Raw genomic sequence first — 18,346 nt, forward strand, 5'->3', positions numbered from 1 at the left:
AACAAACAAGAAATTGCATTAACTTTTTATAAGATTCAAAGTCTAAAATGCTTTCTAAGAATTCTAGCATAGCATCTATCAATGTAAAACAATAAAGAAGCACCTCAAAGAGAGTCTTTAGCTCAGAATTTTCAACATTGCTGTTAATGTTTCTAACAAAAATTGTTCTAGAAGAATGTTCAACAAAAGGAAGTTTCCCTTTAAAACGTCCGAAGCAACTAGGATCTTTATCTGGACCATTGGCCCCTTTTCCTATAGTTAGATGTTCATCACCTTCCAGCTCCATACCTCGACCACTGCTAAATAGATCAAAATCTTCCAGGTTATCACCAGTTTTGGTAAATTATTGAAACCCGAGTCATCAAAAACACTAGAAGATGGACCATCTTCATCAAGAAGGAGATTTCTAATGGTGTTAGCCTCAATTTTTTCAAGAGATTTGTATGGTTCATCATCAAGAAGAGGGAGATGAGTCGGAGAGTGAAGAAAGAGGGAGACGACTTGGAAAGTGAAGAAAGATAAAGTTAGGGCATGTAGACAAAGGACTGCAAAAAAGCAGAAGGACGTTTTTGTCTTTTACCTAACATTTCATAATTCCTATTTGGGACCGGGTCTGTGACAGCAATTATATAAATTCAAGAACCCAAATCGCAATTTTATATATTCCACGGTCTTTATTTGTGATTTTCCCTAATTATTATTAGGAGAATGTCAATAGAGTTAATTTAGAAAAAAATTGATAAACATATGAAATAGGTATTATATATAAGACTATATTAACTCTCAAATTAGGTCCTATATTAAGAATGAGAGAAGTATTTAATAGTACTAATTAATCCAACATAGGACCAGTAAATCTTCTTCCTCTTCCGCTTCTCATAAAATGGTTTTTCAATCTGCTGTTGCATGAGAACCTCAAAACAACTTGCACAAACAAGCTTAGGAATTACATTATCATCTCAAAACATTAATTATCACTATTCCACTAACTATTTCCTATTTTCTAATTTCGTAGCATAGATATTATTGCGCTCTTATCTGAGAAAAAAAGGGGAAAGAATTACAAGCAAAGTGTTTACATGCTTTTACCACAAAAAGATATTTACATGCTACTAATAAGCTTGTAATTTAATGACATGAAATCTCCTCAATAAGTGGGGGTGGCATTCCATTTTGTTTGTACTATCAATTCATTAGTGCTATATATATTGCCTTAATAATAATAGAGTGAAATACATTATCCGTCGCTCTATTTTACTTCAATTATAGAACTTTTCTTCTATTTTAAAAACATATATAAACCTCTATTAAAATTAAAATTTATGTTATACAAACCCCCTTATATATTTTAGATTTTGTTTCCATCCATCCAAACCATTAGTTAACTGTTAAGTTTAGCTTTTAAACTTTGTTAAGACCAAAATGGCCCCTTTTAACATAATAATGATTTAAACATTTATATTTTCCAAAATAATTTATAAAACTAAAAAAGTAATTCTATTATCTATATATTCAAACTTTTTAATATGTTATAAATTTTATTAATCTTTATTTAGACCATAAAATTTTATAATTTTATTTTTCATCATATGCATTGAAAATTATTTATTTTGGTTTCTTTTTTAAAGGCAAGTCATTAGTAGTATTAAGGTTTGAACAGTGTCTTACATAAGCTTACCCGAATGAGTGTTGACCTTACTGGAAACAGGTTTTTATCATTTAGGCTTTTCTGAGCTGTCTTACAAACTATTAATTTCAAGGAACAAATAATAATTTTGAGTAATTCTTTTTACATTATTCTTATGGTCATCGGATCAATACATACGTAGTTTTCAACATATTCAGTTAAAGTTAAACAGGCCAACATCAAATTCTCCTCAGCCTCTGATAATTTAGCGTGTTTGCGTGGTGCTCAGCAAATGGGGAATAGGTATCGTGTGATAAAACACAAGAGACAAGTTGACTTGACGACTCAAAGTTTGATCTTTTGGAACTTTCCAATATCATTTTTAGGTCGTCTCTATCTTTAAAAAAAACGGGAAAGAATTACAAGCAAAGTGTTTACACATGCTTTTACATGCTACTAATGGCTTTATAATTTAATAACATGAAATCTCCTTAGTGAGTGGGGGGTCGCATTCAATTTTGCTTGTAATATCAATTCGTTAGTGCTATATATATATATATATATATATATATATATATCTCCCTTTAATAATAATAATAATAATAACGATGATGATGATGATGATGGTGTTCACATGCTGTAGGCTCTTAGTAGGAATGCTGAAGGAGGCACAATGCATGTTGTAAATTGGCCTCGTTCTCATTAGAACCTTAAATATTGTACTCACGGACAAGCCCAAATAACACTACCTTCGATTCTAATTATAAGACTCCATTTGTAGTCTACAAATGAGGTCTTATGACTAGGACAGAAGGTAGTACATCGATCTATACTCTAGACCAAAATACGAGTGATAGCATCCACAAATCTATCTATCTTCTACTTTATCCATAAAATCTCGTAATATCTGGTTGATGAAAGCGATGGTACAGGGGTGGCATGAACGCTATTAGAAAAAACCGCACATTCAACCTATTTATTCTCAACAAGGCCAGGAAAAAAAACATACTCCTCCGATCCTAAATATAAAACCCTTATAACTGGAGGAGCATTTATTCTCTACCTTTGTGAATTTAATTATTTTAATGACACAATAATTGTGGAGGCATCTCCAAATTCCTTTGGAACTAAACATTGCCGTTATCAGGGAGAATAACGTTATAAATAGTTTGATTCAAAATTTTCAAGTGAAATCAATATTTATTAAACTAAAATTGTTAGCGTTAGATACTTCAATCTTATATTTTATTGTCCAATTAATATCTAAGAAAAATTATATTTCCAAAAACAAATATTAAAAGATGAATTTTCTTTGTAGTAGAAGGCGAAGAAATATAATAGAATATTTCTTTGCAGCAGTATCAAACATTTGAATATGTGCCACCCTGTGCGAAGCACCGGAAAAGATTCTAGTTATTATGAATAATAAGCAAGATCTAATTAGAAGACAAAACCAGACATGAAAAAAGAAATATTAGTGTTAACGACCACTGTTGTAGTTATCAATGCATATTAAAAAAAAAAGAAAATTTAGTAATTAAACAAGTGAAATCTCTTGCAATGAGTCTCTTATTAAGCCTTCAAATTAATTTGATGATTTCATCGAGAGATCTTTTTTTATTTAATTCTCTTGAGTTGAACCTCATTACAATTTTTTCTTATATTACAGAGATTGGATGAAAGAAACGTTGCCCAGTCAAATCCCAATAATGGAGTGAACCCAAAAGAAACACACACACACACAGACAAATCTTGGAAGTGGATGATTGTCATGCGTACCCATTAGGCCATTATGGGCAGAGGGGGCTTCCCGTGAAAAAGTTAGAATCATATTGGGGGCCCTTGCCTCCACCGTACGTATATTCCGTGGGAACCAGAAAAATTAATTAGTGGGCGCAATATTTTTTAATATAAATATTAATTTTGTAGCATATACATGATTATAAATAAATATAAAATAAAATTTAAAGTAGCATCCAACACCTTGATCATATTTAATTTCTCTTGTGTATACAGCATCTTGATCTTATTTATAATGTGTTCATCAGCACCCTATCAGAAATAAGATTAAAGTGCTGGATGTAACTAAATAACATTATGTATTGGATGCATCAGAAAAATAAAATAAGAATATTGGATACACTATAAATAAGATTAGGGCGCTGAATGCTACTTTGCCTTAATATAAAATGTAAAATTGCTTCAATAAAAGTAACATTTATATTGAAAGTCATGTCAAAATACTTCTCCAATCCGAAATATAAGAGTTAATTGAGGAATTATTATTTTGATCCAAAATATAAAAACATAAATTTACCTTGTCTTGTCAATTTCATTTTCTCAAACTATTCCTATTAATTGTACATATTATAAGGGAGTTCCCATCAAAAAGTAATTTTAATGAAAATTATTAAAAATTTGTATTTTAAGGAAACCAACACGCAATCATACAAATGACTAACTTAACTGATTTTCTTAATTAATTATATGGACTAATTATCTGCTTATTATATTCATGATCGGAAGGAGTATTAAGTAGAAGAGAATTTGATCATATCTGTTTTATTCTTGATTATCCGTTGGTCTTCAAATTTGAGTGTGAGGATTTCCGAGGATACCTTTATTTCAAGGTTGAATGGTGACTTCAATGTTACTTCTGCATGGGAACTAAAATATGATTTTAAAAGTAATTTTAGAAAATATAAAGTAAGTATATGAAAAGAATTTTATTTCGGTTTGCGTGAAAATACTTATTTTAAGTGCTTTGAGGAGTTATGAAACATCCCCGAAAATTAAAACAAGTTTCAGTTCTAAATGGAATGATAAGTTTGAGAATAATGTCCTGGTTTTCGAAGTGGGCCAATAGGCCGTGAATATAACAAATTACGTATGACATGGACTAAATAATGTTTAGCTATGGTGAGTAACAGTTGATTGAATTGAGCAGGAAGAAAAGAAAAAACGTAAACAAGGAGCTATCTTCCAGACAATATACTGAGGTCTGAATCAAATTGCAAAGCACTCGTATTCATGGAACTGCTTGAATTGTTGGGGTGGTCGCTGCTGGTCACTTCGATGCTTATCTCCATTGCCAAACATTCCCTTAGCTCATAAACTACTTGACTTATGACTGGCCTTTGAATTGCAGTTGGTGCAGTGCATGACATGGCTATCTCCAGAAATTTCCAAGCCGAATCGACATTATATTTTCCTTGGAATCTTGGATCAACAATGTACTGGATATCCTTCTTTTTAACTTTAGGGGTAACCCATTGAAGAAGGAGACTGACGGTATTGCTTGGATGCTTTTTTGCTGCTGGTTGTCCAGTGATTAGCTCTAGCAGAATTATCCCAAAACTATAAATATCACTTCCTTTTGTAAGGTTGCCAGAACTTTGAAACCTGTGAAAATTTAACATCCAAAGGGATACAGAAGATTCCACAAGAATTAGTTTAGTTTATTTAATTTGTATATCAAATCAATTCAGATTCTTCACAAAAATTAAACTCTACCTGGTGGTAGTCAATCTAACAAATACAAAATGAGCTTGGTTTGTTTTTCCAATCTAAATATACAAATGCTCTTTGTATTGCATTGATTTTCTTGAACATAAGCAAATCTTAGAACAAATTTGGCGCCTATAATTCTCAGTTGAAAAATATTAATAAAATACTTACTCGGGTTCAAGGTAACCAATAGTCCTAGCTGGACGAGTTGAGATATGACTATCAATATTATTTGCAAAAGCTCTAGATAATCCAAAATCTGCAATTTTAGCTTCCATATTTTCATCTAGCAAAATGTTAGTGGTCTTCAAATCCCTGTGTACTATTGCTGGCTTACAACCATCATGCAAATATTCTAATCCTGCAATTTCGTCCATTGTATAACCAGACAAATTGCATTATATATTTTTATCTAGACTTTTGTGTGTGTGTGTGCGAGAGAGAGAGAGAGAGATTATATAGGAGAATCAAATTAAAACAAAATCTTATCATTTCCATACAAATTGGAAAAAATAAGTTTCGCTTACCACGCGCTGCGTCTAGTGCAACTTGAAGCCTATTCTTCCATTTCAAAGTATGCTGGTTATTACCTATACATAAAACAGTATAATGAAATTTCTTTTACATATACCTTCAAATATTGCTCAATGAAGTAACGCTGTATCGTGGATATAGAAAATGCCTAGTTTTGCTTTTTAATTCAAAGCAAGATTTCATACCTGATAGATGTTGCCGGAGGTCACCATTAGCCATGTACTCATAAACTAATGCCCTTGCACCAGTTTCTTCGCAATATCCAATCAAAGAAACCAAATGTCTATGGTGAACAACCATTAAAAGTTCTACCTATAACTTAGATGGAACTTTATCAGCTGTACGAGAATGAGATAATTGATAGTGAGCAAAATATGTTTCTAATAATGGGGTCATAAAACAAGGAAATTAATAAACTATTGGATTTTGAACTAACCTCTGATCGGAATTCTCTATGACTTTGTACTGATGATAGAGAAAGTAATTTTACCGCAACTTGAGTATCATTCTTCAGAATACCTAAATAAACCTTTCCAAATCCTCCTCCTCCAATCAAGTTTTGTAAGTTATTCGTAATCTCAAGAACGTTGGAGTAAGAAAATGCTTTGCTTCTTAGTTTTGATGACTCATGCCTAGTAAAATCCCCTGCAAAAAGATCTGTCAATAGTTAGTGTGGACCTCGGCATTCAGATGTTTTCTTTACCATTTCAAATGGAATCAATGGATTCCAATATGAAAAGAGTAAGACATAACAAGGCAGATAGTTCACAGAATATTGTGCAAACCTTTCAGTCTTTTGATCCTAAAGAACCATATTCCAAGCAAAACCAAGATCACAACAATCAAAATAGAAACAGATGCTATCAGGGGAATAGCGAACTTTATGCTTTTTGCATGGATCCGTCAAGCAAAGATCAGCATTACTATCCAAACTGAAAGATAAATCAGATAATAAGTTAATTAGTATTATCATTGACTTATCAATTTTACTGATGATAATGTCAGATCAAATAATTATAAATCTTGTCCAGTTACCTTAAAACGAAATAAAATCTGTCCTACCATCGTTGAAACACAAACAGTTTTATCATATTAAATTAATGTTGACAAACTGATTTTTCTTCAATTTAAAAAAAATAAAAATAAAAGGCTCTTAAAGCTAAGTAACTATGATAGATAAACAATGAGAAACCTCATTTCCAAATCTGACTTCTCCTTCAGAATATTCGGAATTGAACCAGTAAGCTCGTTGCCTCTCAAATTACTGCAAGAAAGTCATTGTTGAAATATATTCACTTATTAGGTGATCTACAAGTTATCATGGTACATATGGACTATTAGTAATCGAAAATCCTACACCAACAACTTACAGGACTTTCAACTTCGGCAATTTAGCTAGAAATTCTGGTATTGTTCCTGATAAGTTATTATCTGACAAATCCCTGAAACAGCAAAAACATCATTTTACATGGTGAAATTCTTAGACTGAAGATGTGGTCATAATTAAGCACTATATACTTAGAGGGACTCTAACTCCGTAAGTTCTGAGAATGAAATACTTATGTGTCCTGTTAACTTGCTCATGCTCAAGTTTCTGCTAGGAATAATCAGAATATGTGGTCAAAACAAACTATAGGTGATTATAAAATTTTCTCAAGTATATATGGCTTCTTTAATAGTTAATACTTTTGGAAATATGGGAGAAAGAGTTGAGATATGAATAATGTCGTCATCCCCCCATGAATAAGATCCTATCTACATAAAGGTAAACATGTCACAAAACACAGGAGACAAATGCTATGTAACCAAAGTTATGAAAAAGAAAAGAGTTAGGTTTTAACTAACATGTAACATTAGATGTTGTTATTATGTTTGACAGCTAACAGATGGATGTACTCTTGGGTAAACTTAAAAATGGAAACGTATACAACGCTTACTCGGTCAATATTTGACTAACTTAGTGCGTTGACTAACTTAATTTGAAATTAATTTAAAACAAAATAAATAGTAGAGCTAGGACTTCGGAAATATCTTTTAACATTTTGCAACAGAAGTTAACACCATTTACCAAAAGAGAAAGAATAACATCAGTTAAATTGACCCCAACCAACTCAAGCTTGCCCTTATCAAAACTTCTGGGTTGAGAAGTGTGGAAATGATCACACACAGTTCATGCTACATTTAGGAATGTTTATAACCAACATATTTGTGACAATGATCATAGATCAAGAAGTGGAATGCTCACAATGAGGTGATCCTTGCGTAGGAGTGATTGGTGCCAGAAATGCAACTAAGTCCCTCCCATGAATAATTGGGAATACACGGGTCACTTTGCCAATCCAATTTGGAGATTTTGTATGTGATTTTGATGTCCAAGATAGCATCCACTACAAATAATAAATATGTTGTGAAAAAGTCAAAGCAAAAATGTGCACACACTGAAATGATAGAAGACGTAGCAGGAAACAGCTCATAGTGATTAAGGAATAAAGCAACGTATACCATCTCTATGGTCTGTTGGGAAAGTTAGTGGTGATGTTAATTGGTAAATCTCAAGTGCATTGAGGATTGGAGGCGCAGCAGATTCTGATGTTGCACTTATGCTGAAATGAATACAACTTTGATTTGTAACTGTAGAAACCGTCAGAGGCTTCAAGTATTCAAGAGTTATGGGCTTTGGGAGGAATTTTTCATCGATCACTCTTTTCTGCCCAAGGGGAAGCTTCTCAATTTCAGCAAAATGAAAATAGACGTAATATGTGAAAGAGTATTCAAATGGACTCCCCCAAGCAGAAACACAGTCCGAGTTTAAAGAAGAGGAACGATTCAATGATTTGGCTGCAGATAGTAGCACTCGTGTTGGTAATTTGTAAGGATCATCTGTACTTTTGCGATCAACATCCACAGATTTATTGAACACTACCCAATCTTGCAATTGGAGAGCGTAGGCTTCGCGCCACGTACGATCATAGATGTCATCCGCGTACCTATGCTTGCATTATTAAATAACTGAATATGAGAATTGTTTCCATGTAAAAGGAGAGCATCATGAATAGCACAAGGAGCTATAGAGAACGTAAAAATTCACAAGAGCCAGATAATGGAAATGTGAAAACACAACATGCTACAGAATATAAAAAGTAGAGTCACCTGGTGTACTTGGCTGCACCGGTGTAGTCAACATCAACTCTTCTATAGAGAGACAAAAGGGATTGAGAAGGGGAGGGAGCTGTATAAATAGAATTGCTGAGAGGTCGTAGTTCCAATGTAGAAATGAAAGGTATTCCTTTGCCTGACTTTACAAGGCAAAAGTGTATGGTGTCGGTTGTAGGAGTATAGATGGTCTCCACAAAAACATAATTTTGGTTTGCATTAATATTTGTCCAGTAATTGGTGCCGAGGTACAAGTCAAAAGTGGGAGTTTGATTTTTTCCGTCATAGTTTCCATATGTGAAGAAAGCTCGGATGAGGTAATTCTGGTTCTTGCCTAGTTTTGGGTTCAGGGTATAGCAATTTCTTCTTCCTTCAGGGAAGATTCTTAGCGTCTGGAACTGTCTCCCAAAATAAGGAAAATCTATTACATTTCTTTGATCAGGCGCCATCATAGAATTATACCCCGTGTCTATAAAACCTTTGTCTGTCTAATATGAGATCCCAGTTTGAGGGTCAGTGTATTCGTCGCTTGCTCCACAGTCAATGCTTATGAAGTCTGTGTGTACGTGCAAAAACTTGACGGAAACCTTGTTAACTAAGAAAACATTCATAGGTTTGATAATAAAACCAATAGTCATAAACAAGGGTTTGGCCGGTACGTCATATATATATATATATGAATATATACGTTATATATATATATATATATATGAATATATATTTACATGGAACATTATCTTACATAACCTACTTAAGGCCCTTACCAGAACGAGAGTTGCTGGTGGGGGCGGGTCTCCTTCCACTGAGCATTGCATCGCTAAGATTAAGGAAAGTTTGGATCAAGGCAAACCATAGAAGCCACTGTGGTGTCTTCTCCATGATCTGTGTTTGAATTCTATGAAGACAGCATGATAACTTTATATATAACATAATAATGCATGAATAAAAGAGCAATAGCAAAGTAGACACGAACTTGCCTGAAGCTTGAGGTCTAAAATTCACGCAAAGATGCATGAGAAGTAGGTTTGAGAAACATAGTAAAGTGGGGTGTGGGTTGTGAGGGTGTATATAGTTAGTGGGAAGAAGTTGCGTTTAGCCTACGGTATTTGCATTGACTTGCCGGAGGATAACTTTTGTGATGGTTTGAAAAACAGTCTTAAAAATTAATAGCTAAGGGCACATAATTACATCAACAGCAGTTAAATTGTTCAAAAATTAAATTATGTTTTTTTTCCTGGAAAGACGATATAAATAAATCGTCATTTATATTTCTTGGAATTATATCTTCATAATCTTTCGCTTCCTCCCTCTGTAGTTATTAGGGATTTTTTTTTAAGTCCAATATTTTACCATCCAACTTCTTTTTTAGTTTGTTAAAGACTAAAGCGCAGCCTGCATATTTGGTTATGACCAAGTCCTTCAAGCAATGAGTTATCTTGCGGTAAAATTGCTTTGACTTAATGCATATAGCTATTACACACGCAATCTAATGAAGAAATGATACAATGTGACGTATATAGAGGAGGTGGCCTGCATTTATTTCTATATAACGTGTACTGAGGGGTGTTGACCAGTGCATTTAATCTCGCTACATGCACATTCGAAACCTCTCTTCCAGTCTTACTAGTTATTCTCATTTGTGACACATGCCCAGACATTATTATTTACATTTATTTCTCACAATCTGTCGTGGAGGAAAATCCTTATCTAAATTATATTGGTGGATAAAAAATTGAGATGCATATATGCTTATTACTATGCATCCAATTCTTAATATATGACCTAGTTGATTAATTTAAAAAATTAAGACAGTAAATTACTTTAAACTATTTATATTTATCACTTTTCTCTAAAATAATTTACCTCACTTATAAATTGATATACAATAATTTTATGATTCACATAAGTAATTTAGAAAGATAGTGTATGATATGCTGTATTAAGTAATTTAGAGAGATCATGTAAGATGTGCTATATTAAGTAATTTTATAACTTTCTTAATCTCCTTGAATTAATCAACCAGGTCTTATATTAAATACCAAAGGTAGCATATTGATTTTCAGCTTCTAAATATTAATGTCAAAGTGTTGGAGAAAAAAGAAGGAAAAAAAGAGTCAAAGTGCTTGGATTGGGGTTCATCCGTATCCAGGATACAATGCAAGTCTAAATAATAATAACAAAAATAATGATAAATCTTATATAAAAATGAAGCAATATCTTTTTTTCTTTTTGGGTAAGATTTTCCCTTTTAATCATTCTATCTAACAAACAGATCGATGACTTGACTGTATGGGAAGTTTATCATTTTCAATCTACTTTGTGTGAATCATGTGGTTGTGTTTGTGTTTTGTTGGTTGCCACATATTTGAAACCATAAAAAATCATAATTTGCTGGGTCAAAGTAATTAGATAGTTATTTATTACTATCAAAACTATAATTTTTCTTTTTTTTGGCCAAAAAAACTATAATTTTTCAGTTTGATAGTTTGTAACATAAAACCAAAGAAATTAAAGAAGCATACCAGGTAGCGGAAAATAATAATCGCATATGACTTGCCTTGGTTGTTATGGTGGCCATGCATGGATATGTGTTGACATGGTCCAAGTAAAAAAGAAAGGAAAGCTTTATGGCTAACGTGACTGGAACGTCGCATTGCTCAGTCAACACAAACACAGTGCCATTAGAGACGACTTCTTTGTGGTCCTTCATAATTGACTGCTGTAGCTTTCCTCTTTTGACATACTGCCTCCAGTACCTATGATGGTTATTATAATAACTAATTTGAAGATATTAAAAAAAATTAAATTATTTAATTATATGCAGTATTTATTATATGGTCTCTCTAAAATATTTTTATGCATTATTATATTATATATCAATTTATAACTGAGACAACTTAATTAAGCAAAAAAGATAAATATAAACATTTTAAAGTAATTTTGTAACTTTCTTAATCTCTTCAAATTAGTCAAATAAGAGGTGATATTCGTAATTTTCTGCAATTTTCCCGTAAGACTACGTCAAACCTTGAATATTTACTGGCCAGCTTCAATGGCGTAAGTGTGACGATTATTTTCTCTAGAGTCTATATAATCTAGATCGCTGGTTCCTTACGGTGAACGACTTGAATTTTTGTTCTTGTAGTACCTACGTATGCAGAAAAGTTTAACTTTTTTCCTTTGTCCAAAGAAAAGTTTAACACTTGGAATTTAATATTTATTGACATCTAACTACCTCTATTATCCTTGTTACGCAACAAAAGAAAATGCATAATGAAATACGAATGGTTTTAACTAGGATTTTCAAGTATGAATGTAGGGTCTATGTTAATTAGCCCGAAGGGTTCGCATATTGCAAAAACTTAGCCTTGAAAGTTACTAAATAAGATACCACTCTCTAAATGAATCATAAACAACTCTTATAATTCAAAATTTACAGGACTCTAAATTTCGGTAGTTTAGCTAAAATTGCAGGTACAGGTCCCGACAAGTCATTAAATGACAAATCTCTAAAACAAAGCAACATATTTCGCATGTTAATGAAAATTTCCCTCTAAGAATTGTTCTTTGTTAAATCACTCTCTGCATAGACTTACAAGGTCTCTAACTCTGTAAGTAGTAAAAATAAGCTTGTTATTTTCCCTATGATAAACTCAATTATTTTTATATATTTTGATATCTTTTATATGGGTTTTGTCAATTTAATTGGTCCCTTTTGACCTTAATTGATTATTAATTGATTTAATATGTTTTATTTTAAATTATTATTTTATAGGGGCAAAATTGTCATATTTTGGTTTAAATATGATTAATTGATTTTTAAGGAAGGACAATTAATGCTACCTTATTTTTGAATTTTGGTTGCAGGTTTTTGAAGATTTTAAAAATAAAAAAAATAATAAAAAAAGAGAAAAGAAAAGAAAAAAAGAAAATAATTAAAAAGGGGGAGCAAAAGGTGCCTAATAATCAATTGAAACTATTCATCACCTTCAATGGGACGCGAACAGGGAGCTGACGGCGGCAGAAACAAAAAGAGAAGGACCAAGAGCACGAACAGAGTGATGGCACAAGAGAGACGAGCAGAGGTGCTTGACGGCATAAGGGGGAACCACCCATCATCTTCTTCTTCTCCTTCTCGGTGTCAACCGAACCAGTGAGACGCGAACAGAAGGGGGAACCAGGGGCGAGACCATTGACGGCATTCTCTTCGTTCGCCATTCGTCTTCTCTGCACCTTTAAAGCATACGGTGGAGCTTTACTGATGCAGGGGCTTAGCTAAATCCTTCAATTCTCTAGCACAGTGTTTATGACTTGAACTTGGGGCTTCAAAGTGGAGTTTCAGCTCTTCCAATCTTTATTTCTTTCATTGTACTTGTGATTTCTAGGTCTTAGAATGAATTTTATAATGTTTGAATGTGCTGTGATGACTTATATTTGTATTGAGATTGGTTGTAGCTGCTGGAATCTTTGATTAGCATTTAATATTATGTTGTTATTAGTTTTAATTTCTTTACATTGTACTGGGTCAGACTATGTTTTGAAATTGTTGTGAATATTCAGTGGTAATTCAAGGTGACTTGGTTATTAGACTAAAAATGTTAATTGCTTTTCCTTGATTCTTTTTGGCTAATTGTGCTGAAACAGTTTAATTGTGAGTAATTAATATGCAAGGTGGCTTAGTGTTGATTATTCTAATTAAACCGAGTTTAAGAGGTGGCCCTTAGAGTCTTTTGAATTTAGCTAACTCCCAAATTAATTGAAGTAATGATAGCTTAAATCATTGTACTAGAGAATTGCTCTTCTATTTGTTGTCACTTGTTAATTCTCTTTGTTTATTTCATTCATATCTATTTTATAAACTAAAAATCCAAAAATTATTTACTCATTTTGCATCCTTTTAAATTTTGCCAATCAATTAGTTACAAAGAAAATCAATCTCTTTCCAAAGTCAATTCTTTATTTTTGATACTTAGTTGCTCAGGATTTTAAATAAAGACTCTTCAAAGTGAAACAACCCGAGTTTTGCACTATATTGCATTGTTTGGATTTATTTTTAATTGGAAACCCCAAGACGAATGACGAAGGCTCTCATCACCCTACCAATTTGGTCGTGCTCAGGTTCCTGCTTGAGTGAATCATGCTTTCAATGCTTAGTCATAAACTGTGACATCAATATAATTAAATGCAAGTGATATGAACTTTGGCATCATTGATAGCCAATACTCTTGGAATGACTAAAATCGAACTATATGACTTTTACATTTGAACATTAAATATTAAGAACATAGAGTGAAATACTTCACAGGTTTACACCACTAAGGATGCGGTCAAGGATGCTTACAATTAATTAAAAAAAAAAAAAACTAGGCCAATGCGTATAGAACAATGACATTGTTGGATATTAATTGTTGTATGAAAGACATACAATGAGGTGATCCTCGAATAGGTGCCAATTATATTGCAGCTTAGTCCATCCCAAGCGAGATTTGGAACACAAGGGTCTCCTTGCCAATCTAAATTGGAAATATTGTATGTGTCTCTGATTCCCATGATAGCAGCCACTATTATTACGAATAATAAGCTGGATCTTAGAAGACAAAACCAAAAATGAAAAAAAAAAACATAAAAGACTATTATTCAAGGAAATGTTGGAAATAGTTAAATAAGCATATTTGTACCATCTCTTCTGTCTGTTGGAGAAGGAAGGGGTGATACGAACCGGTAAACCTCGAAAGCGTTAAGGATTGGAGGAGCATCGGATTCTGATGTTGCGCTGATGTTAAAACGAACAAAACCTTGATTTTTAATTTTAGGAGCAATGGTTTGAGGTTTCAAGTATTCAAGAACTATAGGTTGGGCATAAACGTATTCATCACCAACAGTAATAATAGTGTTCAGTATTCTTTTATGGCCAGGGGGAAGTTGCTGGATTTCACAAAAGTGAAAATAGACGTAATATTCAAAAGACCTGTCGAGGTGTTTCCATACAGAGTTATAGTCAAAGTTTAATGCATCGGAGAGATTGATTGACGCTGCTGCAGATTTCAGCACTTCCGACGGTAACTTATAAGAATTGTTTGTGCTTGAAGGATCAATATCTACAGACCCATTAATCTGGTACCAGCCTGTTGGTAAATCGATTTTGCCCCACATTCGATCATACTTGTCATCTTGTACCTGCACTTGCATGTGCATAAACACAGTTATTTCTTATCATTGTTACTTTTCTATATAACGAGAATCTGGGACAGGATTCCGTCCATTTCGTCTCCCTTGATCATCCCCACTTCTTACACTTATCAATGCATAAATTTTGAACATTGAAAATCCTATAAAAATATTGTTATAATATCAATATATAAAAACTACAATTAAACTTTAATCTGAACAATTTAGAATTATAAGGGATGAAAAAGGAATATATAAAATATTTTAATAAAAGTTTAGAGTTACAAACTATTCTGATCAAACTTTAATATTTTAAATTTATTTGTTTATATTATTTAATATTATAGCAATATTGTTATATAGTACTACCTCCAATTCTCATTATAAAATCTAGTTTATAGTGAAATTACAAATTAGATATTATAATCAGGACCGGGAGTAATAGTAAATTCCTTACCATTAAAAGTTAATCCAATATAGATAATGGTGGAGACTGAAAATAAGAAGTGAAAAGTACACTGAGAGGATCCATTTTAACGGAACTTGCGCATATAGATAGCATTTTTATTACAGTTCTATATAAATTATAAGACATATGGATTACTATACATTTAACCTTTTTTTTTTTTTGACAAATCATTGAGGACATTGATTATCTATAAGTACTAATGACTTGTATCCATATTCAAAGTAGATCCACAATAATTGAAGGGAAAATATATATTTTAATTTCAATAATTTTTCCTTCCATGGAGAGCTCAAATTAAATCATGCTAGTGATTAGCTCCGATTAGATTGCATGCTATTTTTTACACTTCTTTAATATTCAAAGAATTTATGAAGGATTATTTCTTCAGTTATAATAAATCATAATCTAGGCACTTGCTTAATAACAAAATTTATTGCTTGATCCTCCAATTGTCAAATTGATAAACTTAGTCTCCTCCTATACTATTGAGTTTTTCCACTAAAACGTATTTGATTAATTGATCTGAAGTGATAAATGCTTATCTAAGTAATAAAGATAAAATTAGGCAAAAATGTACCTGTGGTCTTCTGATTTTTTTCACAAGATTTTAGTTTGGTTTTAAAATTTTATAAAATATCTTTTTAGTCTTCTAACTTAAACACTGTTAGTTTAGATCATGAAAGTTAATATGTCAGTATTTAAAATTTTCTTATTTAAACAATTAAATATTCCCTTCCTATAGGTGAGGGGACCCACACCTACACCCACACAATATTTCAAATTTCAGTGTTGGCTATTTTTGTGAATAAAATTAATGATATTAGAGTTAAATTGAAAAAAAAAAGGTACTTTTGAATTTATAAAATAAAACGATCAAAGCGAAACGAAGAACTAAATGGCCAAAGGTAGATTTTGGTGATAAAGTTATATGCTTTAGTGTTTATAAAAAGAAAATACTCCTCTAGTCCTTAATATAGGATCTAATTGTTGAGTTGATTTTGGCCCTAAATATAAGACCTATTTCTCATATTTATCATTTTTTCCTAAATTACTTGTATTGATACTCTTTCAAGTATAATCAAGTAAAAGAGGGAGAAATGATATTAAAGGAGATGATTATGATATTTTAGGAAAAACATGTCATATTTCTTATAATTAACTAATTTACCTAACTTTCTTAATTTAATCAAATTAGTTAAATAGGTCTTATATTAAGGACCGGAGGAGTATAATGTGAAAAGAAAATCCCAGCTGTCTGGGGTCAACGCTCACAGCACAGAAATAAAGAGAGAATAAGAAGAAGAGGGGAAAAGTGGGAGTCACCTGCTGAGTATGGAGAAATTGGTGGAGGCAACATCAAATCTTCCTTGATTGATTAAAGTGATTGATGAGGAGGTGAAGATGCTTGATAAATGGAATAGATGAGAGGTCGAAGCTTCAACGCAGAAATCAAAGGTATTCCGACGACAATTTACACAAGGTGCACATGGATGTGCCTGTGGTGGGAGTATGAATAATCTCAGCAATGTAATAGCTTCCTTCCGTAGTGATAGTATCCCAACAATTGACGCCAAGGTACAAGTCGAAGGTTGCACGTTGATCATTGCCGTCATAATTTCCATATGCAAAATAAGCTCTGATTAGATAAGTACTGTGCCTGCCTTGATTTGGTGGTTTGAGTGTAACAGTTCCTTTTTCCTTTTGGGAAGCCCCTCAAGGTTCTTAGAAGTGCCCCAGAATAAGGATAGTCGAAGTTGATGGTTGGGAGAACCTTCAAATTTGTGCCAGTTGTCACGACCATCCATTATACACCAATAGAGCTATTTGATTTAATCTTGAATAATTAAAAACCGGGTTCCAATCCTGGGGAAAATTTTTTTTTTTCCTTTACAGGTCCCAAGCACAAAGTCTGATCCTGTTCAAGGAATGAGATTTTTTGAAAAGTTTTAGACCTTTCAAAAATTCACTTTCAAAGTAACCTATCTAGTGGTTTGAGTACCCAATTTAACCCTTTTATAAAAATAGTAAAAACCGTCTAAGACCCATGGTTTGTATTCAATCATCGAACCCATTTTTTCCATCCAGCCCTTTTGGATCCTATATCAAATCAATTATAGCCAATAGGATCTAACATACAATATTCTGGCCACAGGCTCATACAACAAGTTACATATACAGATACACATAATTTTATACAAAATAATAACTATATATCAAAATATTGATTATTTCCTTCAATAGCAGTTATCATGGTTTATCTGCCCTTAGTCACCTCCTTGTGGAGGAATATTTACGTATCAAAATATATATATATATATCTTCACTTCAAAATAAGATGCATTTTAAGCAAAATATATATACATGCAAAAGATCGCCAACTTCCTGCGCCTTCAAACTCCACCGATTACTACTCCCTTGCCTTTTAGAGTACTTGCTCTTGCTGTATTACATGGAAGAAGGGGTGAGATTCTAGAGAATCTCAGTAGTAACAAATTTCCTTCACATAATCACATAAGATCACAAACAACATGCTACACAGGCCAAAGAGAACAACACCTTGCATCCAAATATAATTAATGATGCACATATACACCCATATAGCCAATCGCTATCTATTGCGACCACATTCCAAAATAAATGGAAACCAGCGCATATTGTTATGATAATTATTATCATGCAAAGGCAACTTACATGTTCTCATGCACAATCAGCATAAAGGCATATCCAAGCATGTGGCAATCAATGCACAATCACATTAAAGGAAAAGACTTACTACCTTTTGCTTTTTCTTCTATACTAACTTCCCCTTGCTTCTTCCTTGGCTCCCTTCTTAATGGACTTGAACAAATATCAAATCCTATAAATTATATAGGCAAGGATAGATTAAT

General features: G+C 32.6%; 1 protein-coding gene, 1 long non-coding RNA gene and 1 pseudogene across 2 annotated transcripts; all 3 read right to left on the reverse strand.

Moving 5' to 3' along the window:
* Positions 1-4,564: 4,564 nt before the first annotated feature.
* LOC114759697 (probable LRR receptor-like serine/threonine-protein kinase At1g51810) lies at positions 4,565-5,988 on the reverse strand. The gene is made up of 4 exons (XM_028948920.1): positions 5,854-5,988; positions 5,662-5,724; positions 5,306-5,495; positions 4,565-5,029 (listed from the first exon to the last, which is right to left on the reverse strand). Exons 1-4 carry the CDS (start codon positions 5,966-5,968, stop codon positions 4,603-4,605), a joined length of 795 nt encoding a protein of 264 aa, XP_028804753.1. The 5' UTR covers positions 5,969-5,988; the 3' UTR covers positions 4,565-4,602.
* An 872-nt stretch (positions 5,989-6,860) lies between these two features.
* On the reverse strand, positions 6,861-8,291 carry LOC114759668 (uncharacterized). Its single transcript, XR_003741943.1, has 4 exons — positions 8,171-8,291; positions 7,914-8,055; positions 7,039-7,110; positions 6,861-6,932 (listed from the first exon to the last, which is right to left on the reverse strand). It is a non-coding gene; the product is annotated as an uncharacterized LOC114759668 (long non-coding RNA).
* A 523-nt stretch (positions 8,292-8,814) lies between these two features.
* Positions 8,815-9,700, reverse strand: LOC114759703 (probable LRR receptor-like serine/threonine-protein kinase At4g29180; annotated as a pseudogene).
* Positions 9,701-18,346: the final 8,646 nt, after the last annotated feature.

The sequence above is a fragment of the Neltuma alba genome, unplaced genomic scaffold, assembly GCF_004799145.2.
Source record: "Neltuma alba isolate B1F8T4 unplaced genomic scaffold, ASM479914v2 tig00001614_pilon, whole genome shotgun sequence".
Classification (NCBI taxonomy): Eukaryota; Viridiplantae; Streptophyta; class Magnoliopsida; order Fabales; family Fabaceae; genus Neltuma; species Neltuma alba.